The sequence below is a fragment of the Takifugu flavidus genome, chromosome 11 (genome assembly GCF_003711565.1).
Source record: "Takifugu flavidus isolate HTHZ2018 chromosome 11, ASM371156v2, whole genome shotgun sequence".
NCBI classification, from domain to species: domain Eukaryota; kingdom Metazoa; phylum Chordata; class Actinopteri; order Tetraodontiformes; family Tetraodontidae; genus Takifugu; species Takifugu flavidus.
This window is the reverse complement of record NC_079530.1, coordinates 11,228,281-11,248,447: the sequence shown is the minus strand read 5'-3', so window position 1 is coordinate 11,248,447 and position 20,167 is coordinate 11,228,281. Positions and strand designations below refer to the sequence as shown.

Genomic DNA, 20,167 nt, shown 5'->3' with positions numbered 1-20,167 from the left:
GGTTGTCGTTGCCTGGTCAGAAGATACAGACAGGATGGATTTCTAAGGGAAGGATGAGAATGACCTGTTGTGAAGATGTTACACACACGACCCCGAAATAAGTGAGCGGCCTTTTAACCCTCCAAACCCTCCCTGTGTGTCCTTGTTAGTGTCCTTGTGTGACCTGGTGTGTGTCCTCTGTGAAAGAGGCTTTGTTGCTTCCACGCGTCTTCGACGCGCCCCCACGACAGAATAAGTGTGTGCTTACTGTGACCGTAACGTGCACGCCAAATCTCACGGGCACATGCCGAGCAGGACTTAAGCCAATCACGATGCTGTCGGATAACATGCAAACTCCTTAGCATCGGTACAGCACGCGTGCTCCTGCGCTGCACCTAACACACACACACACACACACACACACACACACGTGGATAGGTGCTGATCTTTTTTGCAAACCTCTGATAACAGCAGGATCGTTGGTGACCTTTGACCCGTTAGCTGCGGCAGCTGCTGTGATGTCATCGCTGCAGAGGTCTGTGATAAAGCAACACAGAATGAGAGTAAACACAACGAATTTGGCTTTTAAATTGACGTGAGCAGCTGCTGTTGTACGTGATGCACTCACTTGTGCTGCACCGCACAGGGGACGCTAGTTCAGCAACATGCTAAAGCTAAAATGAGATTTCAATGCGCTTCAGTCCTCCTCAGGACGGCGCACAAAGAAAGCTCTGCCGGCTGAAGCTGTGTCGTGTGTCCCGGGGCCAAGGCGGGGGCTCTCCCTGACTGGCTTCAGTGTTCAGCGCTGGACGGGTGACAGTCAGGGGGGGTCAGAGGTTCACTGTTCCTTCAGCTCCGTCGCTCTCTCTGGAGCGGCTTCCAAGGACTCGGAGGAAGAGTTTGGTGAGGAAGACTGGGAAGCACCACAGCATCTGGCAGCCCGTCCCTCCACATGCCGAGGACAGGCAACAAGGTGTGCACTGTGATGGAAAAACACAGACTGGGGGGGGCTCAGGTTGCCCCTGTGGTAGGTTTTTGCTACAGAGAAGCTCACTGTGAAGAGGAGGAGGGTGGAGGAAGGACGCCGTGGGGCAATAATGAGTGCACGCACAAGAAGGGACGTTAAATGAATAATACAGGTTAGTCTCCAGTAACAAACATCTTGTTTTTAAGAATAAAGTAATAAATGACATGGGAAGGCTGCACCGCCACAGGGTGTCACATGACAGTACAGTTGTCTGTTCACATCTGCTCACCTGAGCTCACACCAAGCTAATTAGATTTAATACCCTTCATGTCCTGGAGCCCTACAGTCCAGCATTTTAAAATGGAAGTGATTAGAGGGAAATAGAGCGCGTCCCTGGGGAGCGGGTGTCGCCCCACCCAGGTGCAGCTTTACCTGCCAGCTCGGAGCTCCTTTTCATCCGGGGTTCTGCTTCCGCTCACAAATGTACGAAGCTCCAGCCTGCAACAGACATCAGGGAGCAGCTTGTGTCCTCGGACAGGTTTAACAAGAGCAATAAAACCACGTTTTAAACAAACGGTTGTGATTTGAAGATTCAAACTTTAAGACAGTGAACCTGAACAGATCCTCTGGGATCACGGTTGCATCCGTAAACATTTTGCCGTTGGCTTAGATTCCCACCCAAAATCTCGATCTGCTTAGTTGTTAGGAAATAGACAGGATTAGCGGTGGTTGGGACGGTGAGCGGTCAGGTATTAGCGAGCGCATCTAAGCTGGATTTAAAATGAGTTTACCAGTGGAGCGTACTGGTGCGCCGGCCCAGTGGCTGCTGCAGAGGGACCGGAGGGGATTCATGCCGCGGCATCCACGCTCAGGCCATGGAACAAATGTTGAAGCGCATCCCTGTGAAGGTTGTGAATATTCCCTGGAGGAATAACAACCTCAGCACGCTGCATGTGGATCCTCCGCTGTCTGAACAAGGAGAGACCTTCATCGGAATCTACCTGCTGGCTTTGGGTAGGTCAGCCATCGTCACGGCCCTTCTTGAAAATATCAGTGTGTTTCAGACAGAGGAGGGATCCTCAGAGAGCGACCCCATGATGCAGCGTTCATTTTAATGATCCTTTTACATAAAAAGCCCATCATAAAAAGAGGTGATGCAGGTTTATGGGGTGTGTTGTGTCGGCAGGGTGGCTGTCCTGGTTCGGCAACACCTTGGTGATCTTTGTCCTGCACAGGCAGCGGGCCTCGCTCCAGCCTCCAGATCTGCTCACTTTGAATCTGGCCATCTCCGACGCCAGCATCTCCGTGTTCGGATATTCCAGAGGGATCCTGGAAATATTTAACATCTTCAAAGATGACGGCTATTTGATCACCTGGATCTGGACCTGCCAGGTAACAGCCAGGCAGACCTGAGACAGAGGCTCTTTTTTAAGTTTTTACCATTCTGGATATTAAATAGTTTTGTGCTGAATACGAACGTTTATGACGCTTCCTAAGCCCATCCCAGTTAATGAAGCACTATACAGGAATTTGCTTGTGTGTGTGTCTGCATTAGGTGTGTGTGTGTGTGTGTGTGTGTCTGCATTAGGTGCGTGTGTGCGTGTGCGTGTGTGTGTGTGTGTGTGTGTGAGGGATTATGCTAGTAGCCATGTGTGCGGGAGGTTAAATCTATAATAAGACTGGCGCCTCAGAGGCCTTTGAATGGCAGAAAGTCTTGGCGTCTTGAACCTTTTGTGCTTTTTGTGTTTTTTGTGTTTCTGATCGGTGCAAATGAAATTCCATCAAACGCCGCCTGCTGCCGTCTTCTCCGACGTGCTCATTCCGTCTCTCCCCAGCAGCATCTATTGAAACTGAATAGTTTTCATACTTGGGTTTGGAACCCAGCCAGGCCATTTTTCTTGCTCAAGGCTAGCTACAGTATAGCGGCGGCGTCTGCGTTACAGCGAGCTAATGAAAGCAAGCTTGTGTAAACGGAACGTTCTGAGTCCGCAGAGAGCTAACCACAACATGGGAGACGTTGTAGCAGAGGACTTAAATAGGACTCAGATTCATGACCTCATCCTTCAGACATCCAATCTCAGGTTTTCAGGTGAAGCAGAAATATTATGACAGCGCTACGCCCCGCTCGTTTCACCTTCCCCCGTGGGTGGAGGGAGGGAGTGTCAGGAGTAAATAAGAGGAAGGCAAGAGGTGACAGAGGCAGAGGGAAGGTGAATGAGACAGGCATGAGAGAAGCATTAGCAGATTACTGCAGGGAGCATGATGGGACATGAACCAGCAGGGCAGATCTCCCAGTTCGCTCTGGTTCGCACCCTACAGGGCAGGAGCATATTCAATTACGATTACATCTTTGATGTTGGAAAAGAAAAAGAGGAATAGAGATCCAAGCATTTTTCTTGAAACGGAAAGGTCATGTCGTGTGTCTGCTGTAATTACGGTCCATTAATAAATGAGTAATATTGGCCTGCAGGTTTCAAACATGATGTCTAGACACCAACTCTTCATCCATCTGCCAAATGTAAGGCTGTCAAGAAACATGATGACTGGGGCTAATGGGATAAGGACTAAGGAAGATCAACTAAGTAATCACTAAGAGGACCTTAACTGATCCATGTCACCTGGAACTGGCACAGCAGGGTGCTTGGTGTCGCGCTCTTGGCCCGAGAGCCAAGGCCAGTGGGGTAATTCCCTTTAACAAGAGCCATGATTAAAAGATAATCTCCCCAAACACGGAACTCCATCAAGCTGTTGGAAATGAATAACAGCCATAATGAACGTTTCCGTTTTAATTTCCGGATCCCGCAGGAGCCATCGGAGGAAATATCCTGCGTCTGGAGCACGTTAGTAAAGAAATGAGGACGAGCAGAAAAGGCCGAGGGGGGCTGACTCGCCCCCGTGTGGACGCAGGACTCAGCGGCTCTGCTCTGTGCTCCCCAGGTGGACGGGTTCTTCACCCTCCTCTTCGGCCTGGCCAGCATCAACACCCTGACGGTCATCAGCGTCACCAGATACATAAAAGGCTGCCACCCCAGCAAAGGTCAGAGCCAACGTCTCGGGCGTAAGCCACTCTGCGTGCTCACATTCCAGCAGTTCTTATCTGTCAGGAAAAGAGTGTTGTTCAGTGCTAATGAGGCCCTATTACTCATTTCAGCTGTGAAAATACCAGCACAGGTCTCCACCAGTCCCATTTACATTTCACCAACATGTCATTAAGTTCATTGGAGGTGACTTTCCCTATTTTGGGGTGTAACTGATGCCAAAGAATGTCTTAATTACGCAGAAATTAGCCTCTGTCGTGCGCACAGGGCTGAGCGTCCATATTTGTGGTTGTTTGAGGCAGCGTGTGAACCGCACGCGGGTCCGACTGGGTCCGACTGGGTCCGACTGGGCTTCACGGGACCGAACAAGCGGTGAATCTCTGAGCTCCACGTCAGGTCGAACCTCAAATGCAAACAATAATCTTTAGGTTGCAGCAGCAGATGATGGTTGCACATTAATTAGCATACACACACACACACACACACACACACACACACACACACACACACGAATAACAGCCAATACCAGGTTGGAATGATGCAATCATTGATGTTCTTTATGTCGAGTGCAAAACTTGGATAACAAACTTTCCTTTTGGCTACGGTTGATGTGGGAAGAGTCTGTTGTTCATCAAATGTCAGTGTGGACGTTCATCACAGGGAAAGAATTCCGCGTCGTCCACTGTCAGCGTTTAACCTTTCCAAAGTCCCGACACTGTTCTCCATGTGTCCCTGCAGCCCACTGCCTCAGCATGAACACCATCTGTGTGTCCCTCCTCTGCATCTGGACCGGGGCAATGTTCTGGTCCAGCGCTCCGCTGCTGGGCTGGGGCAGCTATACAGGTCTGTTCCGACCCGGGAACGTCGCTGCAAATCCGAGCTCTTGTTCTCAACTGAGGGTTTTGCCTTCTCTTAGATCGAGGTTACGGCACGTGTGAGGTGGACTGGGCCAAAGCCAACTACTCCACCATCCACAAATCCTACATCATCTCCATCCTCATCTTCTGCTTCTTCATCCCTGTTATGATCATGCTCTCTTCTTACGTCTCCATCATCAGAACTGTGAAAAGCACAATGTCGGCTGGCGGCTTCCTCAGCGACCGACAGAGGAAGGTGGAGAGAGACGTGACGAGGGTGGGTTCTTAAGGTTCTGATTGGAACCGTTGGCTGGAAAAGGAAAACCTGTAAAGCTCCTTTCATCAGTCCCGACCTGACAATTGCTCCCTCATGTTCCTCCAGATTTCCATTGTGATCTGCACGGCTTTCATCATGGCCTGGTCCCCATACGCGGTGGTTTCCATGTGGTCCGCCTGGGGCTTCCACGTGCCGAGCACGACCAGCATCGTCACCCGTCTCTTCGCCAAGTCGGCCAGCTTCTACAACCCGCTCATCTACTTCGGCATGAGCTCCAAGTTCCGTCAGGATGTGTCTGTGCTCCTGCCGTGCGTGAAGAAGCGCAGAGAGGTGGTGCGCCTTCAACACTTTAAAAACATCAAAGCCAAGGCTGAGGCTCCTCCCCCGCCTCCATCACTTCCTGTCTACAGACAGAAAGAGAAATATGTCATTGAAGAGCCCAAGTTGGCCCATGAAAGCGATTCTGGGGTCAACAGCCCCCCTGAAACTCCCCCGTCTGAGGTCCTCCACGATGAGCTGCCCTCGCATGTAGAAACCTCAGAGTACTGGATCGACAGACTGTGAGGAGCCCCCCCCCCACACTGGAGAATCTTTTTGTATTTTTGGTTTTACGTGTTAATGAACCTTCTGTGTGACTCGTGAATAAATCATTTTCTGAGTCGAGTGGACTTCAGGATGCTTCTGTCCATAAGAGACGCAGGAGACACCTGCAGATGCTAAACGCTCCACTGGAAGCACAAAGTGGCAGAAAGGTGCTGCTGCACAGCTCCAGATGATGCATTTAAAGCCCATTTAAGCCAGGACTACCTGGGTTTGGCTTTAGCTGATCTCACCACGGCTTCCTTGTGCTTTGTGTCTTCGTATAAATCAATATCTAATAAATGTTGACATGATGATAAGTTGAACTGAAGTCTGATGATGGATGGGGAGTATTTTTCAAGAGGGAGGAATTCATGTTTCTTATCGGCTCATTTCCACACCAACAAAATCAGGTTGAAACAAATATTTTAATTAAATAAGGCGTCCTTCCTGCTCTCGTTTCACAAAAATGAGGAATCCACCGCGCTTTCATGGGTGCGGTGCACTTTAATCTGTTGACAAGCTTTCAAACCAATGTCAAAGTTTGACAGAGACATGAAGCTGAAACTGCACCTGATCTTTTGCCCCCCCTAATTACCTGCGAATCGTCGAGATTTAATCACAAAGATTCCTGAGGTTGTCTCTTCATTTCCACCGAGATGAGCTCTTGGATCCAACCTTAGGGACCAGGTGTGAGGCTGTGGCCCCCCAACACCCGCTGGATGCGGCCCAACTGTGAGTTAGGGTGTCGGGTGGAGAGCTGGACCTGTTGGGACAGTCCACTTTTGGGTTAATGGCGTCAATATTATAGGATAATGTCCTGTACTATAGTGCAGCTAGAAGACTACAGTGTAATTTAAACTTGGTATCAGATGTATACGCGGGCTGGAAAGACAGTAAGAGGATGCGGCGGTGCGTCGGTGCGCTCTCAGGATTTTGCGCGCCGCCGCGCTGGCCCCGGGCTACTGGTCTCCCTGGGTGCAGAGCTGGGTGAGAGACTGAAGTGGGACGGGCAAAAAAAGGAAAAGTCTGGCCCCGTCTCCACTTTAATGAGCGCTCCGATCATACGAGAGTAAAAGTCCAGGTGGGAGAGTTCAGCGCAGCCACACAGCCGAGCCGCCAGTGGAGCACGCGCCTCTGCAGGGATCTGCCTTCCCCTCAACGCCCGGGAGAACGTTTCCATTTCAGGTAGGTTCACCTTCACCGCTGCGAGGAGCAGGATGAGCCCGAGGAAGCGCCGCGGCTGCGTGGCACGAATGCAGCGCACTTTTAAAACGACGCACACAGCGATCAGATCAGAGGCAGCATTTATTCCTTCTGCCGAAGAGCTGGTTTAATCTGACCTTTTCAACAACTGCTTCGTATTTTATTTAAAAGTGTTAAATGGTGTTTTTAATGATTATTCGTGCTGAACTCCGGAACACGCTCCAACCTTTATTTGGAAGAGATTCCAGGACAGTTGGGAATAAAGCAGAACGATCAGCTCTCGTTTCTTTACCCTCCTCATATGGATTTATTGGGGGAGATTAAGCCAGGTTGGATGATCACACTGTCCAGCAGCAGCACGCACGTTCGGGCACGCACGCAAAGCTGTGCCAGGAATTAAAAGCAATTCTCCCAGTTTTCCCAGTTGTATGGAAGTGACCTTGTTGGCTGTCATTAGTGTCTGAGCGGTCTCAGAAGTGATTCCGCTTGATGCTACAGTGTTTCCAGAAATAGCCAGAATCCCCCGAGTGCACGTATTAAATGTTCACACACACTCTGGCACGAGGTTGTGTGTGTCCACAGGGAGTTCCAGCCCAGCCAGGACAGTCAGACAAGTGCCAGAGAGCGTCAGTGATGAACCCTGCTGCGTTTACAGCGGCCACCCAGTGCCAAGAATGTGGCTGCTGCCTTTACTGTGACACCATCGCTGATGGAGGAGCCTCAGGAGACAAAATGACGCCCAGCGAATGCTTATCAGCACCCTCCTTTGGGAGCTTTCTGCATCCATGGGTGTGTGGTCTCAGCTTGCTCCATTGTGTATAAAACTCCTGCTCCGGCACATCCGACCCGCATTATTACAGACCAGTCACACCTGTGCCAGGTGTGATTCCCCATTATCAGACGCCTGCGTGCTCAGTGGAAAATCTGAGTGTGCCCGTTCTGTTCTTCACACATGACTTTTCATCCGCACGCAACCCTGAGGTGGTTGATCCGCATTAGGCTGAGTTTATTACCTTGAATTGAATTGAGCTGTAATTCCACAAACTATGTGACCCCTCTAAGCTGCTGGGTCGTGCAGCAGAACCCTGCACATGCACAGAAGGTTTAAGGTGCTGGTTAAAACTGGAGTTTCTCATGTTGACGTCTGCTGTCCCACCCAGGAGAGGAAGACTCGAGGCCACCAACACCAATAAGAGGCCTGAGTCTGACCCACGCCTCATTTAAGGTTTAACATGGGTGGATATGTGATATACACACTGCCTGTGTGAGGTTTATAGGGGTCCTAAATGCTCAGACTTGTCGTGCTCACAGTCGCACGCCTTCACGTGTTCTCATTTTGTTTATTTTGGATCGTTCACCAAGCGGCGTCTCTGTAAGTCGCCATTATCTGCTGCCCAGGAAACTCCCCGCAGTGTCAAAGCGTATCATTTTCCCAACATTTCACTACTTTGGAGGACACGTTTACAGTCCCGACCGCAAATTTGTATGTTCCAAATGATTGTTTTTCTCTGCTGCAAGTGTCGCTCCTGCGTCGTGCATTTGTTCCCTTTTGTGACACATCTGCATCTACGTCTGACAGATAAATTATTACTTTAAATTGAAGTCAATAGGATTAGCTCAGAGCTGCGTGACCAATGTTCTGGTGATCTACCTGTAGATTAACTCCCAAAAGTAGTTTTCTCCAGCACCTTATTATGACCTTTGTAAAATCAAGCGCCATCTAGTGGCCAGATACACCAATCTGGTGTTTGGAGCTGTTGATGAGTTCATGTTTTAGATGATCTGTGCACCTTAATTAGGTCATGATCTGTGCACCTTAATTAGGTCATGAGTGACCAGCAGAGTAGCAGACCTGCCACTATTGATGGAAAGCAGGTTTCCAGCTGCAGACAGACAGACTGATCAACAGACAGACAGACCAGCAGGCAGGCAGGCAGGCAGACAGACAGACAGACAGACAGACAGACAGCAGACAGACAGACAGACAGACAGACAGGCCGGCGGGCGGGCAGGCAGGCAGGCAGACAGACAGACAGACAGACAGACAGACAGACAGACACAGACAGACAGACAGACAGACAGACAGACAGACAGACAGACAGACAGTGTGTCGTCAACCACAGTGAGGTAGGACGTAGATGTGCTCTACCTCCTGTCTCCAGCAGGGGCGCTGTTGCAAGAATCCATTCTCTGGGTTGTGGAACGTGCAGCTAATCTTATTGCCTGTTCCAAGTTGTTTCCTGTCTTGTTTATTTCCCTAAAAGAACAGAAAGGAAGTCCCAAAGTATCAGCACAACATTTTCATCACTGTAGAATCCCGTCCATGCTCATGAATGCCAAATAAAGACGTAGGACGGAATTGTGGAATGTGCCGTGCATATACTGGGCTTCCCTATGTATTCCCAGTAAAACTAAACGAGTAATTGCACCCCTCAGTAAACAAGAGCCAACTCATGCAGCTGTAGATTCATGTTTAACAGTCGGCAGGGATCCTTTATGTGCTCCATACCAGTGTGACAGGCAAACCAACGAGGGTCACGCTGGCTGGATGTTGTGGTTTGAAACTGAATTTGGGTTTCTGGGTCAGATTTTCTTTTCTGTGACCTTCTCCACCACCAACATGGAGAGACCACTGAAACCGCTTTGTTCCGCAGCACGCAAACGAAATATTCAGTTGACACTGCGACACCGTGCACATTTATAGGCCTATCCCAATGTCTCATCTTCAGGTGGAACTGTCCCTGGGCTCCAAACTCTAGTTTCAGTCTGAGATAAATCGGTGTGAGAAGACTCAACCTGCGACAGGCGGGATGGGAGGAGCAGCATTCCACTGAGGTCTCCTCCCAGTGGGCTCCATCCCACAGCTGAGACTGGGGGTCTTTCCCTGGACTCTGCAGCACCGTCATTATCACAGCAGGTCTGCAGCGTCAGGAATGGGAACCGGCTCTGTGTGATTTTAGGTCTGTCCTCATATTTGTGGATTCTTCGGAATGACCGAGCAGGAAAGCAAAGCTCCGTCCGCCTGTAAACAAAGATCGGTGTGCGTCAGCCAAACCTCCAGTTTGAGTGAACGCAGTCGCCTTCCATCTGCTCCTTCTCTGATGGAGCAGATGCAGGACCATGACGAGCAGACATGTCTCCTGACACAGGCCAGATGTTTGCGGTGGTGCGTTTAATTGCCACTTTAGCGTTAGAACCGGCAACACTGACCTTCACTGGACAAAGGAGTGTGATTATCCCGAACATAAGTGTTCCTCTGGTCAGGCTGACAACAGGCTTCAGCCTCTCTGCTCTTCACAGAAACCTCTCTGGAAAATCATCTGCGGTTTTCCCAGGAAACAGGAAGCTCACCAATGTTGATGGGTGAAGGGAAAACAGGAAACCACTGTTGACTTCTGCTCCTCGTTTCCCTCTGCAGGTTCAGTGACCCAGTGGGATCTGCTGAAGCAGCGCCGCTCCGCCATGAAGAGTGCGCCGCTCGCTGCCGTCTGTCTCGGTCAGTTGTCTGTCTGCACCTTCTCACTGCGTCTGTGCTCGTCTGTGACTTTGTGGCGTCTCCTGTCCAACTGCAGGACTGCTCCTGTCCTGCACCTGCTGGGCCAAACCCAACGGGCCCAAAGGCAAGAAGCCAAAGCAAGGTAGCCGTCATAACTCGGTCCACAAACGTTACTGCTCACACTTCCAACTGCAGGAATTCGCGACACTGGAGGAGCAAATGTGACATCTCATCATCGTCGTCGTCATTCTATGCAAACAGAAATAGTTACACACCAATAAATATTGTTACACGAGCAAAAAGGAAGGAGTGGAAGCTGATCCGGGCCCATCTGCTTTCGTCTGCAGTCATTCCGGCCATCGAGTGTGATGTCAGAGCCGGGAAGATCAATCTCCCGGAGTTCATCGCCAAATGTCCGGCACACTGCAAGGAGACGAAGCAGCAGGTCTACGGCAGCGGCGTCTTCGCCTCCATCTCCAGCATCTGCAACGCAGCCATTCACAGGTCTGGGCCGGGCTCACCCACAGCCTCGGTACCGGTGGCACCGTTGTCCAATAAAAGTCTTTCATTCGCTCCCAGCGGCGTCATCACCAACGCAGGCGGGAAGGTCATCGTGAAGAAGATGGCCGGGCAGAACATCTACAAAGGCAGCAGCTCCAATGGCGTGCGCTCCCTGTCCCTGCCCAAGTGGAGGGAGTCGTTCGTGGTCACAGGTCAGGACGGGGAAGCGAAACGTGGTAGTTGCAGTTTTCCAGGTTTCTGAGCCGCGGCCGTGCGCTTGTGTTACAGTGGGGAAGCCCAAGAAGGGCGTGATCTACCCGGCGACCCTGGACTACGTCCCCTCCAGACCTACCTACGTGAAAACAAGTGAGAGGAGCTGGCAGACGGTTACCGGGATGTTGACCTCTGACCTCAGAGGATCAGCCCATCAATGGAGGCCAATTTCTCCTTCATCTCCTTCCAGGTCAGAAGGAAGCCAAAAGCCCCCCCGTCACCACGGAGCTGCCGACAGCGGCGGCGCCCGAACCCACCACGACCACCACTCCTCAACCCAGCAGCACCAGCAGCACCACGCTGGCTCCCAGCACGCCCCCACCCACCACGCCCCCACCCAGCACGCCCCCACCCGCCACCACGAAGGCCCGAGCGGCGGTCCACAAAGTCCGAGACGCAGGTGACTGAAACAACCTCACAGCCGAACGCCTGTTTCCAAACATACATGCAGAGAATGTTCATGTATGTCGGTGGAGGCCTGCGTATCCGTGTGGGTGGGGGCAATGCCGGCCCCCCCCCCCGGAGGGCTGCTGCAGGTCACCACCTCGCCTGACTAACAGCAGTAGCTGCTCGCACGCTTCCCTGCGTGATGCGCTCAGATGATTGATTCATTAGGCCACAGGTGTGACAGGACGTCCACCCTCTGGGCCTCCCCAGGGGGCCTCCCCAGGGGGCCTCCTCAGGGGGGCCTCCCCAGGGGGCCTCCCCAGGGGGCCTCCCCAGGGGGCCTCCCCTGGGGAGGCCCCCTGATCAGCAGACCGTTGCTCAGTCTCATTAAACCTGCTGGATGATGATCACCCTCAGGCAGCTCCTTGTTCGGGACCCTTCAGGTGGCCCATGAGCTGGGCCGTGTGCCAGACCGCCACCTCCTCCGCCCGTCTTCAGCAACATTCTCGCTCCCTCTCTCTGTATCGGAACCTCCATTTGTCTTTCTTCTGTCCAGGTAACGGTCACCCGTATCTCGCCTCTGAGCCATCTGCCAGTTCAAGTAAGTGAGGCGAGCAGAGATGTTCTCTTAGGGCTGCAGAAGCTGTTGAACCTGGTTCTTAATGAAGTGAAAACAACCAACTGCAAAAGTGTAAAAGCTTCTAAAAAGTTCACGTCACATTTTCTGGTGTAGGGCAGCAGCCACACAACGGCCCAGGAGGTTCTGGTCCAGGTAGGTCACCTCTGAACCATTGAGCAGCTCCTGGACGTTGAAGGAAAACTAAATCGAGACATTTTTTCAAAGTCTTTAGAGGAGCTACCTATCTGAATAGATTTGCTCAACGGACCAGCGCAGGTAAACGAGCTGTAATCCTCCATTTTAAAGGGCTCGTTTGCTCTGTTCTTCTTCTTCTTTGGTGCTGATGCATAAACGCTGCATGACATCACTGCATGTGATGCTTCCTGATGGGCTGCTCACATTGGGCCGCAGCTTCCTTTGTGGTTCATTTCATTATTACTCAGCGCCTTTCTAACTTTCCTAAAATAACTTTGCTCTTATCATTGACAGCCAAACAGAAGATTGACGTCAAATGTTTTTCTCCAAATTTTGGTCCCAGGTCAGCGGAGGCCGGAGCCAGGCGCCACTATCAGGAGACAACCGTCTTCTCCAGCCGGACCAGGTCAGCCTCCGTGACACACACACACTCTCACACACACACCACACACACACACACACACACACACACACACACACACACACACACACACACACACACACCCCAGGGTCGTGGCTGATCCTGCTCCCGGCTGTCATTCCTTTGTCCAGAACCACTCGTCTCGTCTCTGCTTCCAATAAATAAAGTAAAACGGAGCCATTTTAAGGCCTGTAAATTCACCCACAGTTTATTCGCTGTGAGGAAAATGACGTCAAATTCAAAGCTTCAAAGCATCTGGACACACACACACACACACACACACACACACACACACACACACACACACACACCAGGCAGCCCTCATCTTCCTTCTCCTCTGTTATTCTATCTGCTACAAACACCCTTTAACAAGGCTCAGCTGGCCCGGCGCCGGCTGACTCCGACCATGAGCCGGTCTCGCCCTGGTAACCGTCTCCAGACCTCCAAAAGTCACTCAGCGTGTGGTAACTAGGTCTGGTTAACCGGGACCATAACGATAGGGCAGGAAAAGCATGTTATATAAGGCAGCGCTCACGTTTGCCTCTGCGGGAAGCTGCGAGTTCAAACCTGGATTATGGACGTGGCTGATGCTGCAGCACCACTGTGGCCCGTTTGAGGAGCAGGGGCCCGTTTGGGGAGCAGGGCCCCGTTTGGGGAGCAGGGCCCCGGTTGGGGAGCAGGGCCCCGGTTGGGGAGCAGGGCCCCGTTTGGAGAGCAGGGTCCCGTTTGGGGAGCAGGGTCCCGTTTGGGGAGCAGGGCCCCGTTTGGGGAGCAGGGCCCCGTTTGGGGAGCAGGGCCCCGTTTGGGTGAGGCTGCCATGAGAAAAGCGCTCCGTCATGGCAGATACCATCTGCTCCAGCCTCTTTGTCTCCTGTGTAAATGCTTCCATCTCCCAGACAGACCCGGTCCAGAGAGTTCCAGGATCTGGGCCCACGGAGCCGCTCAGAACTAGAAAGCACTTATCAGGCAGACTGAGGCTCCCGGAGGAATGTGCTCCTGTTTGTGCTCCTGTGGAATCCCAAATCAGGACTCCTAAAAAAAACACGCCGCAGTCGTGAAAATGATTTTATGATGCGAGTTCTGAAAAGCTTTTTGGCATCTCGTGGATGAAGCGATATTTTATTGATGCCCTTAGAGAAATTCTTTGGTGGTTGAGGTGAGAGGTCAGGGGTCAGGGGTCAGGGTCAGCCACACATCAGCCGTTGGGGATTCAGTGGTTTTCCCAAGGATACTCCGGGCTGGATGGATGCGTGCTGAACTCTGCTTTATGAGGGGAAGAGCTGTCCCACTCCGTCAGCTCCAACAGATGCCTGATTTTACTGGTCCGTCCTTTTAGAAAGGACAGCGTCCAACTTCATTTTGCTTTTATGTGCGTCCAGTTGAAGGAAGAGGAAAAGAAGTTAAGTTCAAGTTCTGGTTGTGGGTCCATGTGTTCGTGTTAGTACAGTGGGAACGGTCAGTGTTGGATTTCATGGGCAGGAGACGGTGGACATGGACGGGGACAGGGAACAAACATGGACACGGAACAAGCGTGCCTCCAACTACATCTGACCTGGGTGGGGTAATAAGACGTCTGTCCGTCTCAGGGAGAGGGGTTAAGGACAGAGGATCATTGAACAGTAGTGGCCCAAGTACTGGGCCTTGTGGTACGCCAGACAGGATTTTGCCGGTCCAGATCCAGCTTTGACCTTTTGACCCCAGTGCAGACTGAAGTAGCCATGAAATAATGTCTGCTGTTCATCACTGGGCTTTTGAGCAGGGGCAAATTAGGCTAATCTCTGAATGCTACTATCTACACTGTCCCGGGTTTGACTCCACTTTAAAATAATACTCCCACGCTTCACTGGGCCACTGGCAGGGGTCCCCAGTCCGCCCTGCTCAACAAAGACCCTACTCACAAGCCACCACTGGATGGGAACATCAGATCCCAGGCTGCATGTTTGTGTAAGCTGCACAACCACCACAGGGGGGTGAGGCGAAGTGTGTTGCCATGGCTGGCTGAGGGTACGAGTTATGAGTACGGCTGCTGACCGACATTCGAGCGTTTTAACCAGGCTGCCGATCGGATCAAATGTCCCACTGAAGTGTGGAACAAACCCAAATGACCTCGTATCTGTCAGTAAACCTTCCATAAAAGTATTAAAGGACATTTGTATCAGGACGTAGTAAAACAGCCGTGTGCAGCAGCTAGAAGGAAGAGAGAGACGTGGACCTCCTTTGTTGCCTACCTTGGCCCCCCAGGTAAAATGACTAAAGAGAAAAGGTCTGTCCTAACAAGCAGTCATTCAGGCTGTCAGAGCCACGGCTGTCTGGTCTGCAGGCTCAACATCTTGTGCACACCCCACTCATGACGCGTGGGGGTCACAAGTATGCTCCGCCTTGATGCGTGTGCTGAAATCGGCTTTACGACCTGTTCCTACACAGCTTTTCCCAGAAGGGATTGGCCGCCTGCTTCTTTTCCTCGCCCCGACTGGTTCCCTGGAACTCGCCATCCAGCAGGTATTTCAACGAACCCTTGCTTCCCGACACACAACATCGTTTACGCAGCCTGTTTCTGTTTCATCAGCGCACTTTGACTTGAAATAACCCAAAAGGAAGAGAGCTAAAGCTAGCATGAGCAAACATGACAGATAGGTAGGATGCTAGGGCGCTAGCCGCCTGCGGCTAAAGCACCTGCAGCGAAGGAAGACCCGAGGATGAGGACGGACAGTGATTGGGCTCTTCAATAAAGCTGGAAAATATTTAAAAGATCAATTAAGACGACAGAAGCTGCGAGGGCTCTTGACGAGTCAGCTGTTCATTCATGTGTAACACCTGTAGCAGCTGATGCTTCCACCTTCTCTGCTGTACGTTCAGATGTTAGTTACGCTGCTCCAGACTCGGGATACACTTGGACCGAGACGGACACACCTGGAATCACAGGTACGTCACATTCCCACAACAAGCGGGCTTCTGGGAGTGTACTGCCCCCCTCTGTAGGGGCGGGGTAGTACACCTCCGGGACGAGTGTTGCATGGCGCAGCATGCTGGTGCGAGTGATGCGGTTCACCTCCAGTGTGTCTCTGGGATGTTGCCACGCCATCTGTGGGCCAGACCATCCCGTGTGTTGGGGGGGGGGCAACAGATTGTTCTGATTGTGCATGTGGGAGGGATGATTCTGCACCACGCCGCTGTTTTCACTGGTCTGGGATTGGTCAGCAGGGATTTATGACCAATGGCAACCATGGAAACGCTTCCCTCTGACGTGTGTGATGGGAAAACTAACGGGTTTTACATCCTCCGCAGCTTGGGATCACAGGCCTGATATCTCAGAATATGAGCGCTGGTTGTATCGCTTTGGATCCAACCGTAAGTGTCTTTATATTCCATTTATTGGGGGCTAATAAATGGTTTCGGGAGTCCTGCTGTGACCTTTCATGAGAGATGTGCGATGGCCTTTATTTCCTGCTAATTATTGTAGGCGAAGCTGAAACGTGATTCTCATCATTATGTTTTTGTGCTGCGGAGGTAAGTGGAGGGAGATTCTGGGGTGGATTTAGCAAAATGACCTCTGAAGATCTGCCTTTCATTTGGGTTTTGGCTGCTCAAGGGAAAAAAAGCAGCAATGTGCACGAGCACGTGCAGATAGTTACGGAAAATAAAAAGTAAACATGCTTCTCTCAAATGAGCTAAAACGAGACTGTATTGAAACGATGTTTGGTATAATTACATGAAACAACTGAGGATTCCAACTTTTCTAAAACATGGATGTTGCTAAAACCTGGAAGTTTTACACACGTTAAAGAAATAGAAATGAGTTTTTTTTAATCCTTTCCATTATTTTAATATTAAATGAACAGATATAATAGAATAAAAGCTGTGTTTGGTCCATAATCCTGTGTTTCGAGCGTCTCCTCACTGGTTTGTGCGTGTTTCCAGTTCCTCGCGCTCCCGACTCGGATGGCGGCCGGAAAGTCCCCCTGGACACCACCTACACCAGAGGTAAGCGCTGTTGCCCGGGAGGTTATGGTTAAAGATGTGGTCCATGGTTCTGACAAGCGTTTGTGACATGACTGCAGTGGAGCCGGTGGACTCCTGGAGGCCGGACGCCAGCATCTACGAATCAGGTGAGATCCTCTGGCCGAGTCCCTTTCTGGTCCCAATCAGGTCCCTTTGCTGGGAAATCTGATCCAAGCAAACATCCAGTCCTCAGAAAAGCTTGTGAAACTGTCCAGCCTGTAATTTTGGGGCTGTAGCTGCTTTCTGCTGGAACAGATGCTGTTTTTAAGAGTCGCCGATGCACAGCTGCAACCATCAAACTCCTGTTAAAATCGGCTTTTCCTGAATTTTAGGCTATAATGTGAGAGAAGAGGAACCTGCTGCCCGAGTGCCTGAGCCTGCGCCACAGGGAGCTCCTGGTAAAAACCCACCGTTCATGCTTCTGTCGCAGGCTGATGGTAGAAATAAGGTTGAGTTTAGATGCTGCAGCAGCAGGAAAGCGGCGTTTGTCTTTTGAATGCAAACGAAGGGCAGTAATTAAGTTAGACAGAGTCTCTTCTCTTCCTGCAGAGTGTAAAGTGGACCTGGTCTTCCTGATGGATGGGAGCTGGAGCATCGGGAAGAGGCGCTTTAAGATCCAGAAGGACTTCCTGTCTGAGGTGGCCCAGACCATCAATGTGGGCGTGACCGGACCTGTGATGGGCGTCGTCCAATATGGGTAACTTGAGCGTCGTCTGGCTTGTTTTACCGTTGAGCAAAAGCGGAACGTGATCCGTTTCCTGCCTTCAGCGACGAGCCGGTGACAGAGGTCAGCCTGAAGTCGGCCTCCAGCTCCAGAGAGCTGAGATCAGCCATCGAAAAGATCACGCAGAAAGGAGGCCCTTCCCACGTGGGTGAGTGGGCCCCGGCCCTTCGGCGATATGCACCCCCCCCCCCACACACACACACACACACCACACACACACACACACGAGGAGCCCATTTCTACACGCAAGGATGGAATTAAATCTAAATCTGCTGCTAAATTACAGCCCTGATTTCTATTCTTCCTCTGCTCTGACCAGAGAGGATCTGATCTAACCAGCGGGGGTCATTTCCAAAGGACAAAAATACAGATTCTTCTGGTCTGCCTGTTTTTGACCACTAGAATGTGAGACTAAACACGCGTGTGTAGTAGTTTGCTTACCTGCAGCACACACCCAAAGGGTTTGTGAAGAGAGAACACACCTGCTCATTTAGAATTTCAGATGTGGCCAAAGCAAACCTCCATGTTTAAACATTTGAAAACACTCCTCGTGTGTTTTCTGTTGTATCTGCGTTTCAATGAGAAATGACGTCACGAGAGACGAACCTAACTGTTGCTCTGCTGCCCCCTGGCGGACGGACAGGAAAGGCCCTCGGTTACATCAACAAACAGTTCTTCTCTGACGCCAATGGCAACAGAGGGGGGGCCCCCAACGTGGCGGTGGTGCTGGTGGACGGCTGGCCCACGGACAAGGTGGAGGAGGCGTCCCGGCTCGCCCGGGAGTCCGGCATCAACATTTTCTTTGTGACCATCGAAGGAGCCGACGACGTTGAGAAGAAGAACCTGATTGAAAACGACTTTGTGGACAAGGTGGAGTGTTGTTGCCGAGTTTTGGTGTGTGGAATAACTGTTCGTGTAGCTCGTTAGCAGTTGGCACTTTTTTAAGTTAAAAGTTAAAACAGATTTAACGCACCTCCAGCAGTTCCATGCACACCTGCTGGGTGACCGCTCCTCCAGCAGGTCCATGCACACCTGCTGCGCAGCGCTAAGCTTTGCTCCCGTCCCCAGGCGGTGTGCCGGACCAACGGCTTCTTCTCTCTGCCCGTGAGCAGCTGGTTCGCTCTGAGGAAGCTGGTGCAGCCGCTGGTGAAGCGGGTGTGCGACGCCGACCGGCTGGTGTGCAGCAAGACGTGCCTGAACGCCAACGACATCGCCTTCGTCATCGACGGCTCCAGCAGCGTGGGCACCGGCAACTTCCGCACCGTGCTGCAGTTCGTGGCCAACATCACGCGGGAGTTCGAGATCTCGGACACGGACACGCGGGTGGGCGCGGTCCAGTACACCTACGAGCAGCGCCTGGAGTTCTCCTTCACCCAGCACGGCAACAAGGCCGAGCTGCTCAACGCCATCAAGCGCATCAACTACTGGAGCGGCGGGACCAGCACCGGCGCCGCCATCTCCTACGCCGCTGAGCAGCTTTTCAGCAAGTCCAAACCCAACAAACGCAAGATCATGATCGTGATTACGGACGGACGCTCCTACGACGACGTCAGGCAGCCGGCCCTGGCTGTCCACCGTCAAGGTCAGAGGTCAACCCTAGTCCACGCCGCTGTTTGAACCCAGTCTTTAAGCCTTTATTGTATAAGGTTTAGATTCCATTTAGTTACTAATCACTTCCTCATGGAGGGAGATTACAGCTGGCAACTCTTCATCTTAGAATGTTACTTTTAATCGATAATCAACTAATTATTCTGGCCCTTAAAACAGTCAATCATCTAAATCAGAGAATCACATTTTTATGGGTGATAAATACGGAAAGTTGTCTCATTTTTTGGGGACATTTACTCCAACTGAATCCGCTTTGACTTCAGTCAGAACGTAGAGAAATGTAAAAACGAAAGGGAAAGTTTGTGTGGGGGAAGCAGCTTTGGTTGAGGGCGAGGTGGCGCCTACCTGCTGAACGTGCTCTCCTCCCCTCCAGACGTCATCGCCTACGCCGTGGGCATCGCCTGGGCGTCCCAGGACGAGCTGGAGTACATCGCCACCGACCCCGACAAGGAGCACGCCTTCTTCGTGGACGAGTTCGACAACCTTTACAAGTTCGTCCCCAAGATCGTCGACAACATCTGCCAAGAGTTCAACTCGCAGCCCAGGAACTGAGGCGCCGGCGCCGCTCCGACTCGACGTCTCGGCCGTCGCCCAGATAGTGGAAATGTAAAAGAATGATGAAATCAGCCAGACTGAGAGTTTACGGCCACGTCAACAGCGCGAGAGTCCGTCAACAACAGCATGAAGAAGCGTAAATACTCACTGATGGTGGCGGCTCCACGGGTGGGAAGGAAAAACGTACAGCTCCAGCTCGCCGGGCGCTTCCTAACCTTAATAACAGCGGTTCTGCTGCATCTGGATCTTCTGGATCACGCTGGTGCCGAGGGCGAGACGAGGCCGACGGAGACGGGGCGACGCCGCAGGCGAGGAGGCGCGTCGGTGCCACTCCGACTTGTTCAAAGCCTATTTATGATTTTCGCCCTTCATGTACATACGGATGCATATTAAAAGCATTTTGCTTATTGTTTAACTAATGGATCAATATCTATTTTTTTGCAATTTTTAATAAAATGTAAAAAAAAAAAAAATGTGGCCAATTTT

General features: G+C 51.5%; 2 protein-coding genes and 1 long non-coding RNA gene across 18 annotated transcripts; 2 read left to right on the top strand and 1 right to left on the bottom strand.

Annotated features, from left to right (window-relative positions):
• Positions 1–1,501: 1,501 nt before the first annotated feature.
• LOC130534172 (opsin-5-like) lies at positions 1,502–6,028 on the top strand. Its single transcript, XM_057048158.1, has 6 exons — positions 1,502–1,960; positions 2,133–2,338; positions 3,884–3,983; positions 4,723–4,827; positions 4,901–5,118; positions 5,224–6,028. The coding sequence occupies exons 1-6, from the start codon at positions 1,822–1,824 to the stop codon at positions 5,680–5,682; spliced, it is 1,227 nt and encodes a 408-aa protein (XP_056904138.1). The 5' UTR covers positions 1,502–1,821; the 3' UTR covers positions 5,683–6,028.
• LOC130534174 (uncharacterized) lies at positions 5,386–10,401 on the bottom strand. Of its 2 annotated transcripts, none has more exons than XR_008952827.1 (5): positions 10,255–10,401; positions 9,700–9,925; positions 9,053–9,160; positions 6,296–6,463; positions 5,386–5,522 (listed from the first exon to the last, which is right to left on the bottom strand). It is a non-coding gene; the product is annotated as an uncharacterized LOC130534174 (long non-coding RNA). The 2 variants fall into 2 exon arrangements; XR_008952826.1 differs by having other exon boundaries at positions 10,114–10,382.
• On the top strand, positions 6,586–20,100 carry vit (vitrin). Of its 15 annotated transcripts, XM_057048140.1 has the most exons (22): positions 6,586–6,885; positions 10,322–10,399; positions 10,476–10,541; positions 10,747–10,903; positions 10,979–11,112; positions 11,189–11,266; positions 11,364–11,573; positions 12,117–12,161; positions 12,294–12,332; positions 12,405–12,455; positions 12,718–12,780; positions 15,220–15,294; positions 15,652–15,717; positions 16,081–16,143; positions 16,714–16,776; positions 16,854–16,901; positions 17,127–17,192; positions 17,344–17,491; positions 17,563–17,666; positions 18,162–18,388; positions 18,587–19,100; positions 19,500–20,100. In XM_057048140.1, the coding sequence occupies exons 2-22, from the start codon at positions 10,366–10,368 to the stop codon at positions 19,676–19,678; spliced, it is 2,430 nt and encodes an 809-aa protein (XP_056904120.1). In that variant the 5' UTR covers positions 6,586–6,885; positions 10,322–10,365; the 3' UTR covers positions 19,679–20,100. The 15 variants fall into 15 exon arrangements, with proteins under 15 accessions (XP_056904120.1, XP_056904121.1, XP_056904123.1 ...); XM_057048141.1 differs by lacking the exon at positions 12,405–12,455 and having other exon boundaries at positions 6,588–6,885; XM_057048143.1 differs by lacking the exon at positions 15,220–15,294 and having other exon boundaries at positions 6,588–6,885.
• Positions 20,101–20,167: the final 67 nt, after the last annotated feature.